Source organism: Cyprinus carpio, chromosome B5 (assembly GCF_018340385.1).
Source record: "Cyprinus carpio isolate SPL01 chromosome B5, ASM1834038v1, whole genome shotgun sequence".
Classification (NCBI taxonomy): Eukaryota; Metazoa; Chordata; class Actinopteri; order Cypriniformes; family Cyprinidae; genus Cyprinus; species Cyprinus carpio.
Genome location: NC_056601.1, coordinates 13,004,532 through 13,032,400, shown reverse-complemented (window position 1 = coordinate 13,032,400; position 27,869 = coordinate 13,004,532). Strand labels below are relative to the sequence as shown.

Sequence of the window (27,869 nt, the reverse complement as noted above, 5' to 3'; positions counted from 1 at the left end):
GTATGGTGTCCCATACTTGGAATTTGTGCAATGCATTTAACCCATCCGAGTGCACACACACACGGAGCAGTGACCTTCAAACCCGTGACCTTCGGGTTACAAGTCCGACGCTCTATCCATTAGGCCACGACTGCCTCTGTGTGCACATAAAGTGTGCAGAGTCAATTCTTGAAGAACAATCCTGCTATACCAGTGTCTTTTCCTTTATCAAAGCACTTAACAAGCTACTCAGTTGTGACTTACTATTCAAGTAGTTTACTGTAAATGACCATAAATGAAAAACACTAAATGATGAAGACAGTTCAGGGGCAGATACTAGATCAGGACTTTCTGGCTTCTTGGTTTACAGAGAGACTGAGCAGAGACAGTTACATAATATACAAAACTGAGACTTCTGATTTATAAAATATGTACAGTTTTAATGATAATTTATTATGATCTTTGCATTGCACATCAATTAAAATATAAACAGAAAATGATTTCTAATTTCTATAAATTTTTTATTTATATTGATTTAAAGAGACAAATATGTCCACATTTAATTTTCATTTTCTTGTATTAAAATTTCTTTGAAAAATACTACTGGGCAGTGTTGGGAAGGTTACTCTGGAAATGTAATAGGTTCCAGATTACAAGTTATCCTATTTAAAATGTAATAAGTAGTGTAACTATTGCAATTACTTAATGTATCTGATTACATTTAATTACTTTTGGATAACTTTTCTAAATTTCTATTGAATGATTTCAACTGTTAATCATTTTGAAACATTTAAAGCAGGCCAGGTTAACCTTACAGTAGTACTCAACGCTGATTACAGATTATTGTCAGACTTTCAAATTCCTTCTTCACTCGAATTAAGATGATAATCATTTAATTATAAAGCGCAACCATCACAAAATCAAGACTTTAACACCTCTATTTACTTTGAGATCTACAGTTACTGAAATGTAACTGTAAACTGTAACAGATTTCAGTTACATTTATTTTCTAATTTAATTACATCATTCCATTGCATGTAACTAGTTACTCCTCAACACTGCTGGTGGGACAATTAAATATTTATTTATTTTACTTTATTTATTTATTTTCAAAATTAGTTTGAGCTCAAACAGTTGGACCCATTGTTGAAGATTCTTGTATTAGATATGCTCATTCTCTCTCAGAGGAAAATATCTACTATTTCAGGGAGGGAAAGAATATGAACACAACTGATGAATTTGATGTTGGCTACTTTCATGTTAAACATTACTGCCTTACTTAAAATAGTTGTCAGATTAAACATTTGATTGTCTGAAGGCCTTTATTGCTTGCTAAGATGATTAGAAGTAAAACTACACTTACTGCTGTCCAGGATTATTCAATTTTGGCCTAACTCAGAGGGTGTTTTGATAGAGAAAGCCCTTAGCAAATTACATGAAACCAGATTTAATGCACAGTTTTAATATTTAAGATTACAAATTATCTGCTGAACTTTGACAGTTTGGCCAAGAGCCAATAAATAGTGGCAAAGGCTTCCTGTAGTAATGAGGGGGACAAACTGCTGGGGTGATTAACACCTATGTGTGTGTCTGTGTGAGTTTGGAGGAAGTGTTAGGGAACCCTTGGCCTCTAAAGTCAGATGCACCCCCCTTTCCCCCAGATCCAGGGATTGTTGTTTCTACACACCTTTGTGGGCAAGCAGGAGCACAAACTGGGAACTGGGAGAGACAAAGAGGCAGATCAAAGACGAGACTGATGTTTTGACAGAAGTGCACATACACACCTCTGTCCTCTTTGAAGTTATGGAAAGGTAGCATCCTAAAGGATAGTCCTAGCAAGTCATTGGCTTGCTACAAACCTCTGGACAAGTCACTTTAGTTTGTTGCTCCAGTCTCATGGTCATGTATCTCCCAGAGGAACGGCCTGTGCTGGACTTACCTTACCAAATGAATTATTTGGCTAATAACTATGGATATTATCCACAAGGTAGGACTGTTTTTTATATCTCTCATGTTTTTTTAAGTTTCAAATTCAATTTCAGGTTTATTTATTTATTTATTTTTAAATTTACATTTATTAATTACTGTGAGTTGTCAAAAGAGGGAGAACCCTCAAACTGACTAAAGGGAGGGTTCTCTAATAATAAACAATTGTCATTCTTGAGAGCCAGTGTTGTACATATATGAAATAGTGTGGTGAATGAAAATCTGAAATTATTCTGTTATCGATTATTAGACTGTAAGGAACCCATTTTCCGCACTCAACATGGCCTCAATAGCAGGATGAACAGTCCTGAAGCTGAACTGACCTCACTGCCAGTGCATGTATCCCTGCAAGATCGAGAGCTTTGGGACAAATTCAGCAGTATTGGCACAGAGATGCTGATTACTAAATCTGGAAGGTATGCACCTACAATGGTTTAAAATGACTAAAAGTCTTGTTTATAATAAGTGATGATATAACAAACATATAATTGAATTGCATTCAGTGTACTATTCATTTAGCTGAATAGTTCATAATCTTGAAAGCATTACAAATCAGATTGCACATTATGCATTGTCTAATATGTGATGACTAATTGTCATGATGTGTTTCCGGTGTACATTTATTTCAGGCGGATGTTTCCCAGCTCCAAAGTAACAGTGACAGGACTAAATCCAAAAGTCAAGTATGTGCTGATAATGGACATGGTTCCTTTTGATAACCACAAGTACAAGGTACCACCCCTCCACCCCTCCCTTATGGCACATACACACATACTCCCCCACAAACACACACGTACACTAGCATTCAAAACTTTGGGGTCAGTACAATTAAAAAAAAAAGTATGATTTTATTCAGTTGATCAATAATGACAGCAAATATATTTTTTAAAATGTTACAAAAGATTTCCATTTCAAATAAATGTTGTTCTTTTGAACTTTCATCAACGAAACCTGAAACTGCATGATGTTTTTTATAAAAATAGTTTTTAATATGTTTTGATGACAACATTGATGACAATAATGTCATGTCATGTATCACTAAAGACTGGAGTAAAGATATTTATAAATATATTTATAAATATTAATTTTAAATTGTAATAATATTTTACAATATTACTGTTTTTACTGTTTTTATTTATTTATTTATTTATTTCTGGTCAAATAATGCAAATAATGCATCCTTGGTAAGACTTCATAAGAAACGTCTTTTAAAAACATTTTATAAAAAATCTTTCCCAACCCGTTTTGAACAGTAGTTTACTATTTATTTAGTCTTCTTCTGCTTATACATTATAATATGACACTCACCCTGTTTTATTCCTTAAAGGGATAGTTCACACAAAAATGTAAATTTTGTCAACATTTACTCACCCTCAGGTTATTCCAAACCTGTATAAGTTTATTTTTTCTGTTGAGCACAAAAAATATTTTGAAGAATATGGGTAACCAAAGAGTTGTTGATCCCCATTGACTTTCATAGTATGGCTTTTTTTTTTCAAACTATCTTTAAAATATAAATAAAAGTATTTAAACTTTAGAATATAAATTAACAGAAATTTCATTTTTGGGTGAACTATCCCTTTTATATCAATGATTCAGCTGATACACATCATACTTTCAGCTCCAGATGGGTATAGGGGTGTCATAACGCTGCAAACCTCATAGATAAATCTGCTTAAATGAGTAGTGATTAATTGTTGTAGTCTTCATGACGGTTCATATGCTCTTATATTGTTTCAGTGGAATAAGGACCGTTGGGAAGTGAATGGTTCCACTGATCCACACCTGCCCAATCGCTTCTTCATCCATCCAGACTCTCCTGCACCTGGAGAGAAATGGATGCAGTATCCAATCTCCTTTCACAAGCTCAAACTGACCAACAACACCCTCAACTCTAATGGCCTGGTAAGATTTTAGAAATGGGGTGATATAACTGTGTATCGGTTGAAAGATATCTAATAGATGTTTTCTGTTTTGGGGATCACATTTTTTTTTTTTTTACCATTGATACTTCTATTTCTCTCTATGTTCATTAGGTGGTTCTCCACTCCATGCACAAATACCAGCCCCGTCTACACATTGTCCAATCTCCAGACCCCTGTAACCCTCACAACTCTGGTGGTTACCTGCGCTTCTCCTTCCCTGAAGCTGCTTTTATAGCTGTCACAGCGTACCAGAACCAAGAGGTGAGGACAGACATTTCACATGAGATGAATAACTGTATGGAAAAATAGGACTTTCAAAAGCTGGCTTTCAAAGATACTTTTCATTAGAGTTGCACTGCCATCTAGTGGGTCAAGTTCATGAGGATAAAAAGGTCAATTAAAATTAAGTCTATAATAGTAGAATCTAGTACCCAGTATAGTGTGCAAAATATGCAAAACTCAATATTCTCACAGAATATCAGCAAAACATTTAAGTAAAAGTTGATGTTTGAAGACGTCAATATGTCTGACATATTCTTCTCTTGATTTATTATGTTTTATAAAACTATTCTGCATGGTTTATGCTCTTTGCCCGGCATGTCTGTGGTTTTTGCCGATGGGACTCTTTATTTCTCTTCCTCAACACAGATCACAAAACTCAAGATTGACAATAACCCCTTTGCTAAAGGCTTTCGTGACAATGGGCTGAACAGGAAAAGGTGAGAGACGCTTCATTAGAAATAATTAATTAGAGGTCAGTTCAATAGAGAGAATTATTAGGTCACCACAAAAAGAAGTGATGGAGAGCTGTTTTCATAATTTTCAGAAATTCAGAAAATTTCACTTACAAATATCTCCAGGGCTGATTTGATTCTGTTATTTTATTTATTTGTTTTATTTTTGTGAATAATTATAATTCTTTTCAACCATTTTGTGGGTAAAAGAGCAAGATTTTCATCATTCCTAAAGGCAAATCAAACTGTTAATAGAATTTCATAATGTTTCCTTTCCTGACTGTTGAACCTCCAACTCTAATAATTAATTCTGATATTTTCAGTTAATATAACCTTTAATTTCTCCTAGGTTTAGAGAAAAAGAGAGCCGAGAGACCCAGGATTCAGTTGGACAGGCCAAACAGGATTTGACATCAAATGAGCATGGTATGGTTTACCAAGAGAATAATAATAATAATATTCAATGTAGCTTCACATTATATGCATCAGTGTCCCTTCTTGTTTTTAGTGCTATGACCTGGTGCCCAGCAGAGGGCAGCAGAAGGGGACTTTTTACCTCAATCATGAGGGGGTCACCCTTATTTTATTTACCACTTAATTAGCTTTTATTATACATTGTGTATTTCGTCTTCTGTCCACAAACAGTAGGACAGCCACAGAAGGATGAGGATGTGGATGTGACCGTGTCCAGCTCTGTTGACTGCAGCAGAAAACTGAATTCTTCAGAAGTGGCTTCCTCTGTCACCCCTAATCCTTTCATATCAGCCTTCATAAACCCCAGCACTGCTGGAGGACCTTCACCCCATCAGACCCACACGATTCTCAGCCTCAATAACAGACACCTGAACAGGTGAGTCTGGCTCTGATTCTGCCTGGGAATTTTTGTGATGCAGTGAATATCACATTATAATCAAACCATGATATTATGCCACAGTTCTGCTGGAAAATACTAATTCTTGCTCTAGAAATTCAGGGATGCAAACTTATCAGGGGTGAAAAAAGGTGACAAAGATAGCCTAGTGAAAAAGAAATATACTAAAGTGTATTTGGAATTAGTGCTGTCAAACGATTAATCATTGCATCCAAAATAAAAGTTTTTGTTTACATTATATATGTATGTGTACTGTGTATATTTATTCTGTATATATAAATACACACACATACAGTATATATATTTAAAAAATATTTACGTTTATACATTTATATATTCATATTATTTTATTTTGGATGCGATTAATCACGATTAATCGTTTGATAGCACTATTTGGAATACATTTATTTCATGCAAAGTATACATTTACATATTTATGCACTTATTAAAAATATCTTGCAATTGTACTTTTGGTATACTAAACTGGTATACTTTAAGTCTGCTAAACTGGAACAACTAATTTTGTGCAGAAGTAGTGTTGAAGTCCAACTAAAGAAATACTGAAGTATATTTGAATGTGCTAAAGTGGAACTATTGCAAGTACACTTCAGGTAAACTTTAAATGATGATTTAAATCTTGATTTTTAAAGACCAATATTATACAAAGATCATGCAATCCTCATCAATAGTGATATTAAAACACATTTTAGGCTTAAAATTAAGAAATGTGCATTGCACACAAGTGATACGCAGAATAAAGTATAATTATAAATTTTATATCGATAATGTCATGAATGATATGTCAGTAAATATGTTAATAGATTTAAACTATACTTAGTATGAAATGTTTTTTTTTTTTTTTTTTTAAATATATAACTTTTTTTTTCTAGGGTAAGAGTCCTCTATGGAATATTATTATATAATTAAAATGAGGATTTACTGTCAATTTTAGCATGGCAATATTGGGGAGGGGGGGGGGGGGGACTCACTTTAGACCCTATGAAGAATAATTAAAATATTACTGTAGTAATAATACTGTTGTACTGCAAAATTAAAAATAAATAAACAGAATTTCATTTTACAGAACATAAATAAAATTAAAAGTAATTTTTAAATTTCTTTGCTTTCAAATGTTAAGCTACAGAGCTTTTATTTTGGCCTAAAACTTAGTTTGAATGCTGCAATTTTTGCTGAATAGTGAGACATTTGGATCTCTGGAGATTACATTTTTTCTCAGTTTATTACTTTTTAGACAAAGCTTAAGTTTTGTTTTTAATAATTAAAAAAGGCATTGTCCTCCAAAATAATATTATTATTATTATTATTATAACAAAATATTCCTTTTTAACAAAATTCCAAAAAAGAAACTAATATATGAAAGAAATGTATTACTGTAGTAATAATACTATTGTACTGTCAAATAATGTATTTAATAATTTTGTTTTACAGAGCAAGTGTAAAACTCTTTATTTTTTTCAAATGTTAAACCATAGAATTTTTTCAATTTGTAACTGCACTGAAAAGTGCAGGTTTGTATCCATCAAGATCACTTTCTAGACAACAGCTAAATACAGACTTGAGTCTTGTCTTCCAAAATAATGTTGCGAGTTTTTTTCCAAGTCCCAGAGAAGCCAGACCCTCCAGCCTCCATAGTCTGTGTGCAGCTTTGCCCGTGGCCCAGAGCTTCTGTGTCCAGTCCTCCACAGGAGACACCGACCTCAGCAGACTGCCATCTCAGATCAGCAGCACTCTAAACCCTCAGCAGCACCATCATCACAGCAGCCCAGCCTCATCCATCATCCAGCTCCAGCCTTATTTCCAGACCCCTCCACATCCCTCACGACAATGTCCTGACATGGAGCTGCCCCTCCCTCTGCCTCCCAAACTGAGCCGGATGCAACTCCCTGAAAGTGCTCTGAGGAACCCGGAGATGACCCCAGTCTCTGAATATGCTAATCTGAGGCCCTTCACTGACATCCTCAACAGGATCCATTTTCGAGCTTTAGCCTCAGGACCATCGGGGAAGGTCCTGCAAAATCCCCCCCAACCTGAGCAGTACCTCCGTGGCTCAGACCGAGAGCTGCGTCCGCAGATTTCTCCAGCGCTTCAGGAACACATCGATCAGCAGTTCACATTAAACAGCATGCTGAGCAGCCAGACTGAACACAGATCACAGATGGACTATGTCAGTGCCAGAGCACTAACTGAATATTACTGTGAACAGCAGACTGGGAAATGAAGTTTTTCAGTCATCATTGAATTATGCCTCATTTTGTTGCTCATTTCCAGCAGAGACTGCACTGCTCTGCATTAGTAGTTTACAAAGCAGATTCAAGCTAAACACTGAGGGCTTCCCAACAAAAGAATGTAAATATTTTCAGCGGGATATGAGGTTGTTAGTTGTCACTAATGTCCATATTTATGTTTAGTCGGTTACTGTCTGTATGAACTTTAAACTGCTTAACATCTAAAGTCAACATAAAACCATTCAGAGATGTGAATGACTTCAAGTAATTCTGCAGACCACACTTTTGCTGTTTCTATCCTAACTTTTGACCCTGTTTTTTTTTTGTTTTTTACATTAAACCTAAATACAGTTTTTAAGTCATCACAACTATAACTTTTCTTAGCAATGTAAAGTTGCCTTTCCAAACATCAAATATTTCACATGCAAAAAAGTAAAACAAATCAAGATGAATTTATTGACTGTGATCAGAAACAGATTTCTTATTAGATACATTTATTGTATATTTACTCTACAACAAGTTATAGGCATTAACTATATGCACTGCTATGTAACACATTCTCAGTATGTGATTGTTAGTGATGGAAAAATCACACAACTCTAGAACAAACACACTCAGCTCAGAAACAACAGCTCTCGTTAGTTTAGATTAAGCATAGAAAAGTATTCAAAGCCTGAAGTTGATTTTAAACGTGCGCAACATCTTATAAACAATGGCTACATTTTTAAAGCACAGTTCCCTTTTCCCAGCTGAAACAGATATTGATGTAAAATAACAAACACTGAAAATTGAATGAAAATGAATGAAATGAAAATTGAACATCAGTTTTAATGAACTTGTTTCTGACAAACAGAATATTCTTACTGTAAAAAAACAAAAACAACAAAAAAAAACCTTATATTTGGCATCTGATTACCAATGAGCAAAAGACCCAATCATTTATGATTCAGCAGCAATGTAAAATAAATGCGGATATACTGTTTGACTTACTGATGCTTGGCAAATTGATTTGTATTTTCATAACACAATAGCAAGCTGAGAATCAGAAGACAACAAAACATTAAATATAGTCACTCTCAATGAAAAAAATGATAATATTTTGCTGAAGCAGAGTTAACCTGACAGAGCTCTCACATTATCTGGATGATGATAATTAGCACTTTAGGAACAAAGAATACATTTGACATTATTTAAAACATCACTGTTAAAACATAAAAAAAAGAGGAAGAAGACCTGTTATAATCAAGCTACATCAATGAATTAAAAAATAACTGAAGTTATTCAATATGGAAAAAAACTCTGTAAGGCAAGAGCTATGAACATGGTAGAAGTTCAACTTAAAATGCACAGTATCAATCTCCAAATGTGTAGATTTAACAGTAGACAAAAGAGTGCACTAGGTTCTGTACTGTCAGTTTGGCTGCAGTCATAAAATCTTGCTTGCAGCTAATGGAAGAGGACCAAAGCTTTATCATCTGCATAAACATTTGCTTAAGTAAATTATATCGGAGGTTTTCTGCAATGAAAAAATAAGGATACTTTTTAAAATCCTGCTAAACTCAGCATGGTTTGGCCTTTGCTTGGTGTCTCGGTAAAAATGCATTTGGACCACTACTTATTATTCAAAAATAGGCAAAACATTCTCAAAGAACTTACATAAAGATATGATTATGAATCACATGGCGAAGTTTTAGATGAACCACTGCACAGTGAACGGGTGATTCGACCTCCAACCCTAAAAGCAAAGTTAATTTTTTTAAAATAGTTTATCCTACTTTAAAAAATTATTATAGTGCTTCCTGTTTGAACTATACAAAAAGATGTTTACAAATGAACCCATGTCTAAATGCATTGGTTAGATAAACTAAAAGTCAGTTCTCCTCACTACTGTGTCACTATTTGACCTGAACAGAAATGTCTTCACAATGATTTCAAAGGCCTAGTTGATCAATCCAATAAATGGCTTTTCTACACTATACTTCTATATATCTTCATACAGTACATCGCATAAACATAACTGTGAATATAACCTTAGCTACCCATTCAAATGGAAATACTTCCTTATCTTCTAAATCACTACATACACACACATCTGCAGCTGCCCACTAGTTAATTTTATGAAACAGTTCTGCGATTAACAAAATAACTATAATTGAGGTATGTTGTTTCAACAAAAGAGGCAAAAAGTGACGAAAACAAGAGCACATGCAGAGATTCTGGTCCTGCAGAGGTAAGGCACCAGGGGTCAAAAAAAAAAAAAAAAAATCCTCATTTCTGTAAAAAGAAAACAGCTCGTGTTTCTTTTCAAGGCAATCAATGTGGGCGTGTCAGAAAGGCGTGTTCAAGCTTGAGGATTGATCATTTTCTGAAGCAAAGGGATCTGTAGAGAAACAACACATTCATTTACATGTTTATACTGACAAAACATCATCTATTTTACTTGATCCTGGTGGTTATTCATTCCCTAATCCTGTTCTACCTCTGAAAAAATACTGATGTCAAAAAAGAATCAGGTTTGATATATAACATGCTAAACAGCACTATGCTTATTATTTTATGACCATATTAAATGAGAGCCTACACAAACATTTTAATGTTTGCGATCAGTAAAAAAGAATACTTTGTGTGTGGACACATTAAATTCATATGATTTCTAAAGGATTATGTGACACTAAAGACTGGAATAATGACCGCTGAACATTCAGCTTTGTCATAACAGGAAATAAATTACATTTTTAAATATATTACAATAGAAAACATATGTTTGTAACAGTATTTCATAATATTACAGTTCTGTTTTTGATCAAATCAATGCAGCCTTTATTTTCACCATCAGAACAGTAGTCTATGTGAAAAGGTGTAGTTTATATGTATTCACCTTGGACAGATCCACCCCCGTGAGGGCGTTTACAGAAACAGGTAGTTCAGCCAACAGACGATTCACTTCCCCAGTAACACGGCCACCGTCGCCGCTCAGGATCACTATCTCATTGGTACGACCTAAGGGTGCTGCCACCTTTTCAGCAATCTGTGATGATACAAATTCACCGACAAGTAAACACAATGAAAACACACTCAGCTTAAACTTAAACATTTGCATTTTAACTACTGGTAGTGTTGGAGAGGTCTGACCAAAGTAATGAGAAAAAGAAAAAACTGAGACATACTGCATCTGTAATTACTGTAATCAAATTTTGAATAAGTTCCCAGACTTCCACACACCTTTGGCAGAGCCTCCAGGACGAGGGCAGTCTTTGCAGCTTCTCCATACTGCTGATAGGCCTCAGCTTTGAGCCTCATCTTCTCTGCTTCGGCTTTACCCACAGCCTCAATGGAGCCGGCCTCTGCTTCTCCAATACGCTTGATCTTCTCCGCTTCAGCCTGTGCCGTCAACACCTTCTTTATCCTGACAGAGAGGAGCAGAAGACAGAATGAGTTAACGAGGCCTTTGTTCTTGCCTTTCTTAACTGGCTCCCTTAAACTAAATATACCAGTTTTATATATAAACCTCTCTAATTCCCTCTCACTTGTGTTACTCACTTCTGTGCCTCTGCGAGCTGCTGCATCTTGTAGGCTTCAGCCTCAGCTGGTCTCCTCACGGTGGCGATCAGCTCTTTATCTGTCCTGAGGATCTCTTTCTCCTCAATGGTGATCTGCTTCTTCCTCTGAACTACCTCGATCTCAATCTCCTCCAGTCTGATCTTCTGCTGCTCCTTGGCTGCCTGAAGCTCATAGGCCAATTGTGACTCAGCTTTCTGAGATAGAAGGAAAGGAAAGAATGATTATATATGTTGTATTCTGTGTGTCACATGATTTACTTCGCAGTCCATCTGCAGTATTAAAATAACCAGAAGAATAACTTAGCTCTACCTTTGTGTTCACTTCTTGATTGAAAGCAGCCTTCTGCATCTCCAGCTCTCTCTTTGAGTTTGCCATTCTTGTATCGGCTTGGAATTTAACATCCATCATCTCCTTCTTACATTCTGCTTCCTAGAACAAGAGAATAAGGAATGTAAGAAAAAAAGTTCCACACCACTTGCCACACCATTTTCCAGTTTTATTTTATTTGTATTTTATTTTTATTTTTTTTTGGATTAGAATAAAATTCGCTGCCCTAAGACTTTTGGTGTCAATCTGCTGAATTCATATTTTAGCAACTGTGGTAAAAACAATTGTAAGTTCATTTTAATTACCAAAAATAAATAAATAAATCAACATTTGGTCTTAAAACTAGTCAGCCCTGTATTAAATTAAATCTTAATTTTGGTTTACGAACTTTTATCAAAATTTGTCATTTAATTTTGATGTTTACTTCATGTTTATGACAAAAGGATTTTAAACTGTATATACTGTATACCAATCTTCACAAGTTGGTAAGAAAGTTTTAAGTTTTTGAAAGATTCCTCTTATTCTTACCAAGTCTGCATTTATTTGATCAAAAAATATAGTAAAATATTATTACAATTTAAAATAAGGGTTTTTATTGTAAGATATTTTCAAATTTCAGTGAAAAAAACAGTGATGCATTTTTTTCAGGATTCTTTGATGAATACAAAGTTCAAAAGAAAAGCATTCATTTGTTAAAGAAATCTTTTTTATAACAATGTAAGTCTTTACTGCAACTTTAAGTCAATTTAATGTATCCTTGCAGAATAAAAGTGTTAATTAATTAAAAACAAAAAAATTGTTTTTATTTTTTCAGCAATGTCCAAAGTTATTCTAATCTGAATGTTCTATATTCTAACAAAAAGAACATAAAACTTACTTTGACATCCTGATGATAAATATTTTCACTTGACCATTTATTTGCAAAGTTTTTTTTTCCCCCTCAAATTATGTATTCCATTCTTCAAAGAGTTTAAGGCTCTATTTTGTACTATATGCATGGAAAGTGAGTCTTTCATTTCTTCAGCTCACCCTGATTCCAGCGTCTCTCTCTGCTTCAGCCACACCAATGTCAGCATCTCTCTGAACAGCAGCAGTCTGGGATTTCCCCAAGGAACTCAAATAGTCCACCTTATCATACACATCCTGATGGGAGAAAAACGGTAACATTTATACCCTGACAACTGAAATGGATTTGAAAGACACTGACTGATTGTCGAAAACACAAATATAAAAGCAAAATAAAACGAAACTCTATCCATATTAATGTAAGCACACCTTGATAGTAAAGCTTAGGATCTCAATGCCCATCCTGCCCACATCAGGTGCCGCCACCTCCCTCACCAGCTTGGCAAACTGATCCCTATCCTGGTAGATCTGCTCCACCGTCAGAGTCCCTGTGATCAAAGGCAAATGAGATTGTGAGGATGTGAAAGTCATGTTTCCTTGTTTTCATGCTCCAGGAAATTGACTGGAGTTTGCCATTATAAAGGATATATACATCTTCTAAATGCAGTGTGAAAGCAGAAGAAGCTTTTAACCACATAATGTCCCAAACTTTGAGATATCTGTTCAAAGAGTGGTTGCTGGTCATGTTGCTCATCGAACTAACACTATGCACACTGTCTGAACTCTTCACAGTGAAGGTAAGAGAGTGGCATTTGAGATGGACACAAGTGTCAGGCGTCACTCACCCAGAATAGAGCGCAGGTGACCTTCCAGCGTCTGCAGAATGACACTTTTAATATCTGCCACGGTCTTGCCCAGGAACTGTTCACAGGCATAACCCAGCAGCTCATTGTCAGTCATGACCTTCACCTGGTAGCAGAACACATATAGTCATGGTCCAATACTGACATGCACTGGATTACAGCATACCATTGACACCTAGAGCTCTATACAATGCACTCAGACAGTAGAACAGTCGGCTGTTGTGTTACTGTACACATTTATGGTTATGAATTGTTATACTGTATAATACAGAAAAAGATCAACACTTGCAGTTTGACACATCTAAAAGAATATTTTGCAGGTGTGAGCCAAAGACATTAAGCACAATCAAATCTGCATACATATACAGGTCCTTCTCAAAAAATTAGCATATTGTGAAAAAGTTCATTATTTTCCATAATGTAATGATAAAAATTAAACTTTCATATATTTTAGATTCATTGCACACCAACTGAAATATTTCAGGTCTTTTATTGTTTTAATACTGATGATTTTGGCATACAGCTCATGAAAACCCAAAATTCCTATCTCAAAAAATTAGCATATTTCATCCGACCAATAAAAGAAAAGTGTTTTTAATACAAAAAAGTCAACCTTCAAATAATTATGTTCAGTTATGCACTCAATACTTGGTCGGGAATCCTTTTGCAGAAATGACTGCTTCAATGCGGCGTGGCATGGAGGCAATCAGCCTGTGGCAATGCTGAATTGTTATGGAGGCCCAGGATGCTTCGATAGCAGCCTTAAGCTCATCCAGAGTGTTGGGTCTTGCATCTCTCAACTTTCTCTTCACAATATCCCACAGATTCTCTATGGGGTTCAGGTCAGGAGAGTTGGCAGGCTAATTGAGCACAGTAATACCATGGTCAGTAAACCATTTACCAGTGGTTTTGGCACTGTGAGCAGGTGCCAGGTCGTGCTGAAAAACGAAATCTTCATCTCCATAAAGCTTTTCAGCAGATGGAAGCATGAAGTGCTCCAAAATCTCCTGATAGCTAGCTGCATTGACCCTGCCCTTGATAAAACACAGTGGACAAACACCAGCAGCTGACATGGCACCCCAGACCATCACTGACTGTGGGTACTTGACACTGGACTTCAGGCATTTTGGCATTTCCTTTCTCCCCAGTCTTCCTCCAGACTCTGGCACCTTGATTTCCGAATGACATGCAACATTTGCTTTCATCCGAAAAAAGTACTTTGGACCACTGAGCAACAGTCCAGTGCTGCTTCTCTGGAGCCCAGGTCAGGCGCTTCTGCCGCTGTTTCTGGTTCAAAAGCACACGCCTGTGCACGGTGGCTCTGGATGTTTCTACTCCAGACTCAGTCCACTGCTTCCGCAGGTCCCCCAAGGTCTGGAATCGGTCCTTCTCCACAATCTTCCTCAGGGTCCGGTCACCTCTTCTCGTTTGTGCAGCGTTTTTTGCCACACTTTTTTCTTCCCACAGACTTCCCACTGAGGTGCCTTGATACAGCACTCTGGGAACAGCCTATTCGTTCAGAAATTTCTTTCTGTGTCTTAACCCTCTCGCTTGAGGGTGTCAATGATGGCCTTCTGGACAGCAGTCAGGTCGGCAGTCTTACCCCTGATTGCGGTTTTGAGTAATGAACCAGGAGTTTTTAAAAGCCTCAGGAATCTTTTGCAGGTGTTTAGAGTTAATTAGTTGATTCAGATGATTAGGTTAATAGCTCGTTTAGAGAACCTTTTCATGATATGCTAATTTTTTGAGATAGGAATTTTGGGTTTTCATGAGCTGTATGCCAAAATCATCAGTATTAAACAATAAAAGACCTGGAATATTTCAGTTGGTGTGCAATGAATCTAAAATATATGAAAGTTTAATTTTTATCATTACATTATGGAAAATAATGAACTTTTGCACAATATGCTAATTTTTTTAGAAGAACCTGTATATATATATATATATATATATATATATATATATATATTACAGTTGGTAATGACAGGAAGATGAGGAAATGATGACAATAAACACACATATATATATATATATATATATATATATATAATAAACACACATATATATATATATATATATATATATATAGATATATATATATATATATAAATAAACACATATATATATATATATATATATAAATAAACACATATATATATATATATATATATATATATATATATATATATATACATATATATATATATATATATATATATATATATATATATATATATATATATAAATAAACACATATATAAATATATATATAAATAAACACATATATAAATATATATATATAAACACATATATAAATATATATATAAACACATATATATATAAATATATAAATATATATATATATATATATATATATATAAACATTTACAATATATTTAAGATTCATTAATTTACACATATGTAAAATTAAAGAAAGTAATACTGTGAATATTGCTATGACTTTTCATAATTGCAAGTCAGAGTGATTAAATGTATAAAAAAGAAACACACAAATACAAAAATACACAATATTATCAAAAAAATAAATAAATAAAAAGATATTTTTTTTTAAAATCTATAACACCCAGCCCTAGTATGAATTAAAGGGATAATTCACCCAAAAATGAAAATTCTGTCATTAATTACCCTGATGTCAGAATTTTTGGTTGAACTAACCCTTTAATGGAATTTACAATTAATGTAAAGGGTGGTAAAACCAAACCTGATGGAAGAACAAACTAAAAAAAAAAGTCAAAAATGGGTCTAAATGTTCTTGTCTGCATGCTAAATAAAGTAAAAGAAATAAAAATAAAATAATGTCAGGAATAACTAAAACATTTCAAATGCAACCAATGTGCAAACCCAAGGCCTGGATTTTCCACCACTTCACCAGTTATGAGTCTATGAGACACATTTTAAAACAATCTCTGTCCATGGCTGTGAAAAGGAAAGGAGAATGAAATCATGCATCAGAAAGAGAGGCCTGAGTTTTTGTAGGTTTAAGGTTCTGGCTAGAAGCCGCCCCTCTCTACTGAACTACAACCAGCTTCCCATTTAAATATAATTTTTTTTTTTCCCCAGAGCTGAAAAAAATCTGCATGTGGCCTGGTTATTTCAGCAGTGTGTGATTATGACGAAAGCTGATTTCAGTGCAGTGTCAAAGGTGAACTCTGGCTAGAGGGTGTTTGTTCATCCTCCCCGTAGTCGAGCAGTCATCAAACAGTTAAAGATGTGGTATTTTACAAGCAACTCAATACACAGCAGAATGATGCCACTAATGTGGGTGGGGGAAAACATTAGCTGTACAATGAATCTCAAATGACTCCACCGGAGTAATGCCCTGTGAAAGGCATCTGGTGATGGTTGGTTTAGTATGGCTGATGCTCCAGATAAATGTTCCAGGTCTGGAACCATATTTCCAAATATAAATTCTGAAATTACATTTTAAGGATTTTTTTTTTTTGGAATGAAGGACAGTTCACCCAAAGATTAATATTCAGTGCAAAAATTTGATGCAATAAACATTTTAACATTTTCATGTAGAGATTATATTTTCGATCGGATGGCGAAGAAAACTGGGCCAACCAACAACATTTGTACTTTTGGTTACATGCCCAAAGCTGCTGCTGTTACACAAAACCAGGGCATTTCTGCTTTTCTAAAATTGGTCTGAACAGACAATTTTTTTCTGCTGAATACTTTGGTGTGAACAGTCTTGATAGTCCAGTGTAAAAGTTCAGTATTACAGAATTTAATCAATAATGGAGTCTGATTGAGTTATTTCAGAATCAGCAGTCATTCAGGACAGACATGTAAATCAAAAATGTCAATAACAATGTAATGTGGTAGCATTTACAGTTAACATGGGGAGCCATGCTTTAACAAGCATTTAAATGAAGGCTGCGTGCACTGGTGACAATTTCCACCAAACTAAACAAAAAGAACCATTCAGATGTTGTGCTCAAGAGAAACCACAGCAATTGTGCAATCATGCAACACAGTAAAAACGAAAGTAGGGCAAGACTGAAAATCTTTTAGGATTAAAAATAAGACTTTCTCTTCTTGAAGCTTTCCAGGTTAAGAAAACAAAGTTATCATGAACTCAGAAAAATAAAAACACCACAGTGCTAGTATTATCTGTATCTTTGTTTGTTGGTGAACATGTATAAGGATTGATTCATAATAGAAAACAGACTCAAGGAGGAAGATATTGCAGAGGACTGGGTGGCCAACAGATAAGTGGGTCCATTATTTCAACAGCTGCAAGGCCTCCATTTACAAAACAAATGAGACAGACTTCCCACGGTTGCTCTAAAACTGAGGGGATATAACTAGGGATAATGATAAATTGATACGGATTGATGCAATCAATCAAATGAGAGACTAACAATATAATAAAACATAATAAATAAATATGGGAATAAATAGATGTGCACATTTTAGAGAGCACTGACTGAAAGACTGAAAAACATTCTTGACTGTTGTCAGTGCGTATCTCACTGGACAAGCCAATGATCAGATGACAGATGTGCAACTTAATTTTTCCCCCATTATTTTAGTATTCAGTATTTTTTTTAATGCCCCAACTGATCTCTCTATGGAGAGACCTTGAGTTCAAGCCTCTATGCAGACTGAATTGTGGAATGTCTTGTTTAAGTTCCTCATTCAATCACATGTGACTACCACAGATAATTGCCATGTAATGGCTGGACTGCCTCTTTGAGTTATAATGCTCTCATTGTTCACATCAGACTAAGTATTCACAGAGAGAAAATAACACTTGAAAAAAAGAATCAGGCTTTGAGAACTGAAATTAAAGATCTTACAATACAGGTGATATAAAATGCTCCGTTGTAACCATAGTGAAATTTGGTATTTCCTCTTGAAGTTGAGTTTTCAAAAGAGCAGAGAAATGTTCATTAGAGTTCAGTTACACACTGCAAGTTTTGGCACGCTGACAAACAAGAGCAATCAAAAAACTGTCAAGGTAAAGAAATCAAAGAATGAAACTAATCAGCATATAATTTCATCCAGAATCCTTTTGTCTGTTTGAGGAAAGCTTTTAGATGCTTAAAAAAAGAAAACAATTAAAAATATCTGTAACATCTACACTACACAAGGTCACAGAATGTGGCAACGTATTGGCTCTGTTCTAAAACCTAGTTTGTGGCATTATAAGGCACTCCCAATACGTGTAGATGAATTTAAGTAATTATGAAATTTCGAATTTTAGACATGTCCTTGTAGAACTTGTAATTACAACTACTTGTAAACTCAGAATTTTCAAGAGTTACAACTTATACCACCTGACCATTGTAATGTCATGAGAAAACATGAATGGCGATGGCTACAGTGGTAAAATGTAGTTATTTCATAAAACTTCTGTATAATAATTCTCATAACTGACTATTGTTAATGTCTCAATCTAATATCCTGCTAAATAAATTTTAACTTTATTAATAAGGCATTTGTTACTTGCTGTATTGTGGTTTTGTTTATTGATTACTTAAATGGATAGTTCACCCAAAAATGAATATTCTGTCATTAATTACTCTTCCTCATGTTGTTCCAAACCAGCAAGACCTTTGTTCATCTTCCGAAAACAAATTAAGATATTTTTAATGAAATCCAAGAGCTTTCTGACCCTTCCTAGACAGCAACGCAACTGACACGTTCAAGGCTCAGAGAAGTAGTAAGGACATTGTTAAAATAGTTCGTGTGACATCAGTGGTTTAACCTTAATTTTATAAAGCTACGAGAATACTTTTTGTGCTCAAAAGAAAAAACGAAGTTACGACTTTCTTCTACTCAGTCTCTGCCACTATTCACGAGAGTACCACGATGCATGCATGTGGTGCTGCCAACACCAGAGCCAGCATTCTGATGTAGAACCCGGAATAGCTGAGCATTGTTTACAATCAGAGGAATGCACACATATGCATCGTGGTACTCTAATGAATGACGGCAGAAACTGACCTGGAAGAGATCATTGAATTAATTGTCACATTACTACTTTAACTATGTCCTTACTACCTTTCTAGGCCTTGAATGTGGTAGTTTCATTGCCGTCTACGGAGGGTCAGAAAGCTCTCAGAATTCATCCAAAATATATCTTAATTTGCGTTCCAAAGATGAACAAAGGTCTTACAGGTTTGGAACGATGTTCATTTTTGGAAGAACTATACCTTCATTTGGATTTAATAGTGTTGCCATAGAAAGGCATAATTCAGAGTCTGAGGACATACAACATCCTGGGTTGCATCTAGTGATTAAAGTCACTTACTGTATAAGAGTGACGTTTCAGCCTATGTAGGAATTATATACACCAGGACATCTCACTGGAACAGAGCCATTCTTGTAAACTGTTGTTTTTTTTAACAGAAAAAGCTTTCCCCCAAAATACCAGCAAATGAGCATTTAGTAAGTACCCACAACTTTTTCAGTTTTTCAACAGTTCATCATGTCAAGCACAAACCAGTGACCTTCAGTCTGTAAACATACTAAGATTGGCACTGTTAATCCCTGAGATGGGGGGGGGGGGGGGGGGGTCAAATTCAGAGACCAGAAAAGGAGGGAAGGAAATGAGAGGGAAAAGCATGATAAAGGGGTGCTGGGTCTGAAACCAGTCTGGCAAACCTGAAAGTGGCATTTGGAGCTGAGGTTAGGTGAGGTAAGGTGGTTTACCTGTGCCACACCTGTGACAGTAAGAGCTACCCCCTCCGCTGTCTCTACATCCTCACACTTGGGTTGCAGGGTCATAATCTCAAGGGTTATCCTGTGGAAAACGCAAAAAAGGGAAACAAACCAAAAAAGTTGGCTATGATCTACGGGAAGAATGTCAAGCGGCGTGAAAACGGGAAAGGTGGGATTAAAGAAAGACGTGAAGCTAAACACAAAATGGATCTGTAGGGTGAAAATACGAAGACACAACCACTTAGTCAGCACAAATCAGGTGTTTTGACCGTGGGCTGTAATGGCAACCTCTGGATTCAGATTCCCAGAACCTTAAAGATTATTTCCCAACCCACAATATTCCCGAAAGCCCATCTGATACATTCAACATCATTACAGACTCAACAGTCAAAACAGGCTGACGTGAGACATTAGTAACATGAGCCATGAGCGCTGCGTAGCCAAACTCCAGAAAAGGATAGTGAGAGATGACTGGCTCTCCTTCACTGCAGAGGAAGACCAACACAAGAGTGTGGAAGAGAGCGTGAGAGCATGTGTATGTGTGTAACTTAGGAAATTGAACCAGGCCACCGCCCTTCACATCCCGAGTGCTTGAAATTGTTCTCGCTGTCTCATTAGGTTGGCTTGATTCATTCAGTGTGATTACCTGAGCGACCCCTGTCACATCCAAGGGGACACCCTCCGAAGTTTCGATATTCTCACAGCGACAGAGGATGGTCATTATCTCCAGAGAGAGTCTATGTGGGGGAGATGGGGGGTGGAGGGGAGGGGGAGAGAGGGTGAGGAGGGAGGGAAGGAGGGGAGGCAGGACAGCACAATATTATCAGTGTGTTAACATATGTAAAAGGGGAGGATTGAGGTCAGGGTTCAAGGTTAGGGAGGATGGGCGCTGGTGTTGATTGCAGTTGAATCCAAACCATCAGGGAGTCGCTGTCTGCTGCGTATGGAGAGACCTTTCATATCATGTCATTCATCTCTGAAATCTCATGACTGACTTAATCAGGTTATGTATTCCAGCTGTATTTTTGCTATAAAAATGTTGAAATTTAAAATAATACAGAAGACAAATAATACAATAAAGATCCAATTATAATCACTAAAGCTGTCACTCACTGCAGGTTTATTATGTTTTACACTGTCTAAGTCCTGCAGTTCTGATTTACTGGGTGGAAACAGGGTCCCAGATGGCATACTATTTCTAGTGGATTGTTAGGCCAATATAGCTCTACCCTAATAACCCTAGCCCAAACCCATATAACACAGGACAGTTCACACAGTCAAGAGACCATAGTCTAGGTCTCAGCCTATATCTACGAAGTTAAATATGCACCATCTACCAATATAGTTGCTGTGAGCAGCGAGTATGAACTGCACATCAATGGCGCTTTTCTGTATACTTCAAACTAATGTATTATCATTTGTTTTTTGTCTCTTTCAAAAAGAGTATCTCTTTAATTGGACTGAAAAGAAACTGTGCATTTCTGAATGGCAACGTGCACAAGGATATGCAGTAGGATCCACAACTAAATGTTTAAATTCAGCCTTTGTGCTGCAGCAAGCCCTACAGCTCTCAATCTTTTAAAATTAGATCAATGTATCTTTTAGAGCTGCCAGCAAACTAGATTACTACATGTTTTATCAAGGAAGGGGGGATGGTAAAAGATATCCCACCCAGCCTTGCTTTATTTCTAAGCTATGCATTCAGCTGAACACAACACAACCCATATTTACAGTTCTTTTTGACATTTAATCCCTCTCTAGAAATTGCTATTGGCTCTAACAATAAAACATGTTTTCATTTTAGCTGTAACATTTAATACTAATAGCTGCATTTCTGCAATAGATCTTTCCCACACATCCATGTGTTATAACATGACTCTCTGATAAATGACCAACTTCCTGTGCTCTGGTAAACGGAACTGTTAGTGAACTTCCCGATAAACCTTTCAACGGTTTCTTTAGCTCGACATGGTATTTCCCTATATATTATATTACCAATTTTAATGTATGACCGTGGTGAACAGGGACATTATTCTCAGAGAGATCACTTGCTCAAGAACTAAATCCTTCCGCTGTGCAGACTTGGAAATGTGATCAAATTTACTGATTTGTATTTCCACAGAGCTGTTTTAGCATAATCATCTTATGATCCCCAGCAGTGAGATACCAGAGAAAGATCAGATGCTCAGACACACACGGGTGAGTCCAGCGCTTAAAGGCAGGTTAGCTCAGCAAACACTTAAAGAAATAGACAGGAGAGGAACATCAGAGAAAAGACAGGCTGGTTATTAGAGATTGCACATGCATAACTATCTCAATAATGGTTAAAGAAGGAAACAAGGAACGGAAATAAATCATATGGTTCAGAATAATAAACAGTTCTCTTATTTCATACATATGACTTATGGCTACAAAAGCACCCACAGTGCTCTCACTGAATGACACATATAGGCTTTTTACACTGCACTTAACCATGGATTATCATCTTTTTAAAGCTCACTTTTAGATAAACATCATTTGAGGGAAAATATGACAAAATCTTTTATTGCTACAGTTATGGTCCAAGAAATGTCTATTTAGGACGAATTAGACAGTCAGTAATAAATAAGCCTGATGTGCAGGAGTGAGACAAGCCCTTATTTAAACCGTGATATTGACACCGCAGATATGCAAATAAGAAAGTTAACCCTGGGTTTACGATTGTACAGTACGAAATCTGAATAACCAGGGTAATTTCCTACCTAGAGCAAACAATGAAAATGTGTGAAACAAAATATCATAACCAGGTTTCCTATAACCTGGTGTTAATGATGTTAAATGTCAAAAGCCGTATATAATTTTAGCACAACAGATTTTGGATATACTATGTTTTCATCAGCAGATGCTGCACCATTAATGATCTTCTGTTTGTAATCGTTGAAGTGGAACTTCAGTCAACACTCTAGTATTGTTAATTCTATTTATTTTTCCAAACACTGGCCCTGGATACTCAGGCCCTTAATGAAGTGAGTTCATGTGAATGGGGGGGTTGAGTACTGAAATATGAGACAACGTTCGTGTTTAACGTCTGAAAGCGGTCTAAGCTGAAGACTATATCACTGAAAGGAAGAGCACTCAACAAATAAATTTTTTCCTTCCTAGCAAACAGAGTTATTTTAGTTACAGTCAATGTCTTTCATATGTTGGGAAGAAAACAACAGGCACAGGCCTGTGCACTCTGGAGTTTCTCTAAAGTAGATATATTATATACTCACAAGTTTAAAAAGTCTACCAAGACAAATATGAGCATGCCGTGACGCGTCTCTAAAATGCCCACTCAACTGAAATGTACATATATGGAGAATAAAGTCATTCAGTCAGTGGGAAAATTATTTGTTTATGTTGTGAGCCAATAAACACAATAGTAGGAGTGAATGTGATGAATGTATAATCTTACTTCTGTATATCGGTGATAAGCCACCATGCCCAGGCCCAGCCGCCCACTGTATAGCTCTTCTCATCAGAGCCACAGCAGCCACCTGAGAAAATAAACACGGCATATTTCATACAAATACACATTGCACACTAATCTCACTTTCAAACTCAAACATGCTTGCAATCACGTGTGGTATTCTACAATGGCAATCTAACATTAAAGTGAATACTTTAATAAATATTCATTTTAAATTGTCTTTAAAAAACTCAAACCATATTTTTCATTGTAATAATCTAAATCTTTCATCCTATTTCACAAGCTATTGGTCGGTCACCACTTTCACCACCTACAAAAGGTAAAAATCTCATACATGCCTCACCAAACTGGTTTATAAAATGTAAACTGAACACCAACGTCATTATAACCACATGTAATGAAAATCATTGGAAAGCCCCAATGCACACAGGCTAACCAAACCACTATGGTGGTTAAATGTTTACAGAAATGAGCTCAAGTCAATAATCAACATGCTGTTCCCAACAAAACTATTTGTGCATCTGTCAAGGTCTTACTACATATAGTTCAAAAGTTTGGAATGTAAGATTTATTTTAAAGAAATTAATACTTTTATTCAACAAGGATGCAACAAAAGTAACAGTAAATACATTTATATTTGTTATGGTTAACATAACCATTTCCACAAAAATATTAACCAGCACTGCTGTTTTCAACATTAATAAGAATTTTTTTCTTTCAAGCACCAAATCAGCATATTAAAATGATTTCTGAAGAAAATTTAGTTCTGCCATAACAGGAATAAACTACCCTAATGAAATATAATAGAGAACAGTTATTTTAAATTGTAATAATATTTTACAATATTAAACATTGATTTTTTTTTTATCAAATGAAGAGATTACAAAGATTTTTTATTTATTTATTTGTAAATCTTGCTGACCCAAAACTGAATGATAGCATACATGAACACACAGAATTACGATTCAAATACTAAGGTGGGACTAGTTTATGAGGTTTACTGAATCCCAAGGCCATAATTTAAACTAAATGTCTGTTTTTGTTTGCAAGACAAACAAACAAAATACTCTTCACTCATATAAATATCTTTTCCATCAATGGCGGATTAAATCATACACATCTTTTGGCCACATGAACATGCACATCCTATTTGCCTTTAATTTTCATTATGTAAAATACAGTCTGTTGCTCATATTGTGTTTTGGCTAACAAAGTAATGCTATGGGAGGCAAGCAATTAGAAGGGTAAGTGTAAAACAGACCTTCCAGTTTTACATGATATTAAGTTTATGAAACAAGATTATTTAGGCTATGCGTCGGTGCAAATGTAGATATTGTTAGGTCAACTATGACAGGTGACCTGGACTTCAGGGAGATAACCTAGGATCTATTACATTCAGCCTTCAATATTACAACATCCATTCATGTTGCCTGAAGTTAATACACAAATCTGGACTCCTGATGTAAAGTATAAACAGTAGGGGCCTGTAACCATTAGGAATGTGAGATATGTGAGGAACTCCCTCACAAATCTATGTGTATGGGTCTGGTCCCCAGACCATTCAAGTCAGAGTTTGTCTCTCTTCATGCTTCAATGGAGGTACAGAAATCTATTCCAACAAATTCCCTGCATGTCATCAGCTATTAATGTGCAATCCTCAGCTGTTGTTTAATCACTCGCACAACTGCAGCCAGATCAGTCACGTGAAAGACAGACCAACTAACCAACCCACTGAAGTTTCTGTCTGCCATGTGACTTTATATCATGAAACATGACCAATGTGGACACAATGTTCAGGCAAGTTAAGCAAAGAGGAAAAAACCCTGTATGAAACTGTTCAGTTAGAAGAAAAAAACTGTAGCTGGCAGATCATTTAAAATAAAAGACCTAGTTAATTTTGTGACAGTGTGCACTTTAGTGTGCTATGACTTCCTGTAGTCTGATATCTGGGATTCATGCCTCTATCAGGTATATTTGATAAATTATATTAAACATTAAAAGTAGCTATAGCTTATACTGAATGCCTGCATTGCCCACTTAATTGTGTATTGCTCAAAGTCAGAGGTCTTGACCTTCTTCACTGTATCCAGCAATCAAAATCATACAATATAATAATTTTGATGTAGTCTATTGATGTAGACTCAATTCATGTAAAACAGCTTCTAATCGAATAAAAACGTTATATTTTGCTTATATTTATATAACCCCATTACTGCCTGATTTCCCCCTTAAGAAATATAAATGTAACCTAAAATTGTGAAACCCAGGAACCTTTCTACAACGTAACAGGAAGACGAGTAATGACAAAAAGAAATCAAGGCTTTGAACTGTGTAGATAAGTCCCGGTTTTTATAAACAGGTATATGTTAAAAGGTCTTTGTTCAAGGGTGTTCCTGGAGATCTGCCTACCTGCAGAGCTCAGTTCCAAACACACCTGCCTGCAATGATCAAGTGCTACTGAAAATGTTGATTAGTTGGTTCAGTTGTGTAATCAAGGTTGCAGGAACAGGATTGGGCACCCCTGGTCTTGATCAATACGGTTTCTGAAACACGACCACTTTATTCTACAGCGACAAAACGTGTTATAGTAACGTTAGTCTTCAAACAAAGGTGGCTTAAAAATATTTATACTAAGATATGGACGTGGCAGCATCACATAAAAATAAAATGCATATATTTAAAAAAAGGCACAATACGTACGTCGTGTGCTTAATCTAAAGAAATACACGCAATCGATATTCAAGACCAAGAGGATTTCAAGAAAAAAATCGATTTCATTGCGCAAGCACTTCAAACTCGAACAGAAAAGAGCACGAGGGAGGCACAACAACACGAGCCGAGTAATGGATTGTGTTCTTTCATCCAACACAAACTACAATGCAACAGGCAAGCACGAATGGCTACACACCACTCGACTGAAATGCTTGAGAAAATAATCGTTAATTGCATAAAATACATGTATGATGATTTACATACACATGCTACGTTAGCTACATTTCAGATTAATATAATTACACGCGAAAAGCGGACTGGTTTGAGGAAAAACCGAAGGCAGGATATGTTACCTGACACCACCAAGGCTTCGTTTGGTCCTACCGTGTGGCAATTCCCCATATTTTTCCTGCCCGACGGCTTAAACAAGCTATTCAGAATGTGAGATTACTACTTTTTTTTTTTTCTCCAGGGATGACGGAACAGTGTATTGAAAACGGTCACATACAAAGACAAGGCACTCAAAGCAGTCTTGTGTACACCATCTTCCTCCCGATTTCTGCTCGCATGCACCAGAAGTCACCGCCCTTCAGACATATGACGCCTTACTACGATACACGTTCCATTTGTTATTCTTTAACGTTCCAGTAGAGGGAGCCATAAGATTGTAAATGAGCCTAAACACCAAAGTTGCTCAGATCTAAAAAAAAAAAAAAAAAAAATTCCATGCAATGCTTTTATGAGTATTTAAAGGGTTTGGCCTTTTTATATCAATTCTAGAATTCAAAGTTGAGTACTTTGTCCTTCATCTCCAGACAAGCTGATGACAAAGGCAATTTGAGTCAACTGACCTGTTGATACAGATGATGTTTTCTTGGCTTCATGCTCCGATGCATTTTTATCTTGTAAATCAGTCGCCATGCTCACCTTCCACCCAGAGCTTACCATCACAGCAGTGGTTCTCTGCTTTAAGTTTCATAGAAAAGAAAAAATCATATTAGACAAACAGCAAAAGATTATGAGCTTGAGCATCTTGGATTTAGAAGACAATTTTACCCAAAGCGACTTACAAATGGGGAACATCATGCAATTTGTCATTGTCTATAGTACATAATGCCAAATGAAAATTATAAACTGCATTAGTACACAGAATTGAGGTAAAATGAAAGAAAAGAGAGAGATTTTTTTTTTTTTGAACAGCAAGCCAAATCTGTTTACCCCATATTTTACATTAACAGATTAAGTAAACATGCAATTCATGGATATGCTTTTGACACGTAATATCTTGTTTATGAAAGTGAATAACAGCTTGAGGAATCCACATCATGGTTGTGTGGTTTTGTTAATTAGTAATATATTATTCAAACATCATCTGTGCAGACTTGTCAACAAATGTAATCAGGCTGAAAGCTGCAGAGCACCATCCTTTTATTTTAATAGATGATGGTTTGATTAACCCTTACTATAACAAAGTGATGGGGATGAAATATTACTTTCCTTTTTCAAGCTTGAGGGAAATCAGCCAGGAATGATGCCCTCCGTCACAATCAGTGTTGGGGAAAGTTACTTTTAAAAGTAATGCCTTACAATATTGCGTTACTCCCTAAAAAAATAACTAAATACGTTACTTAGTTACTTTTTATGGAAAGTAATGTGTTACATTATTTTTGCTATA

General features: G+C 35.8%; 2 protein-coding genes across 4 annotated transcripts; one reads left to right on the top strand and one right to left on the bottom strand.

The window, feature by feature from the left end:
• The first annotated feature begins 1,086 nt into the window (after positions 1–1,086).
• On the top strand, positions 1,087–10,024 carry LOC109060377 (T-box transcription factor TBX6L-like). The gene is made up of 9 exons (XM_019077541.2): positions 1,087–1,966; positions 2,216–2,381; positions 2,595–2,697; positions 3,706–3,870; positions 4,002–4,151; positions 4,539–4,609; positions 4,974–5,050; positions 5,270–5,474; positions 7,116–10,024. The coding sequence occupies exons 1-9, from the start codon at positions 1,876–1,878 to the stop codon at positions 7,732–7,734; spliced, it is 1,647 nt and encodes a 548-aa protein (XP_018933086.1). The 5' UTR covers positions 1,087–1,875; the 3' UTR covers positions 7,735–10,024.
• On the bottom strand, positions 8,175–26,786 carry LOC109060379 (flotillin-2a). 3 transcript variants are annotated; one of them, XM_042724445.1, is made up of 12 exons: positions 26,548–26,784; positions 23,468–23,549; positions 20,678–20,768; positions 20,023–20,113; positions 13,321–13,444; positions 12,905–13,023; positions 12,659–12,772; positions 11,612–11,731; positions 11,282–11,496; positions 10,964–11,147; positions 10,620–10,769; positions 8,175–10,121 (listed from the first exon to the last, which is right to left on the bottom strand). In XM_042724445.1, exons 4-12 carry the CDS (start codon positions 20,095–20,097, stop codon positions 10,083–10,085), a joined length of 1,140 nt encoding a protein of 379 aa, XP_042580379.1. In that variant the 5' UTR covers positions 20,098–20,113; positions 20,678–20,768; positions 23,468–23,549; positions 26,548–26,784; the 3' UTR covers positions 8,175–10,082. The 3 variants fall into 3 exon arrangements, with proteins under 3 accessions (XP_042580379.1, XP_042580378.1, XP_042580377.1); XM_042724444.1 differs by lacking the exon at positions 20,023–20,113 and having other exon boundaries at positions 26,548–26,786; XM_042724443.1 differs by lacking the exon at positions 20,678–20,768 and having other exon boundaries at positions 26,548–26,785.
• Between the last annotated feature and the right edge of the window lie 1,083 nt (positions 26,787–27,869).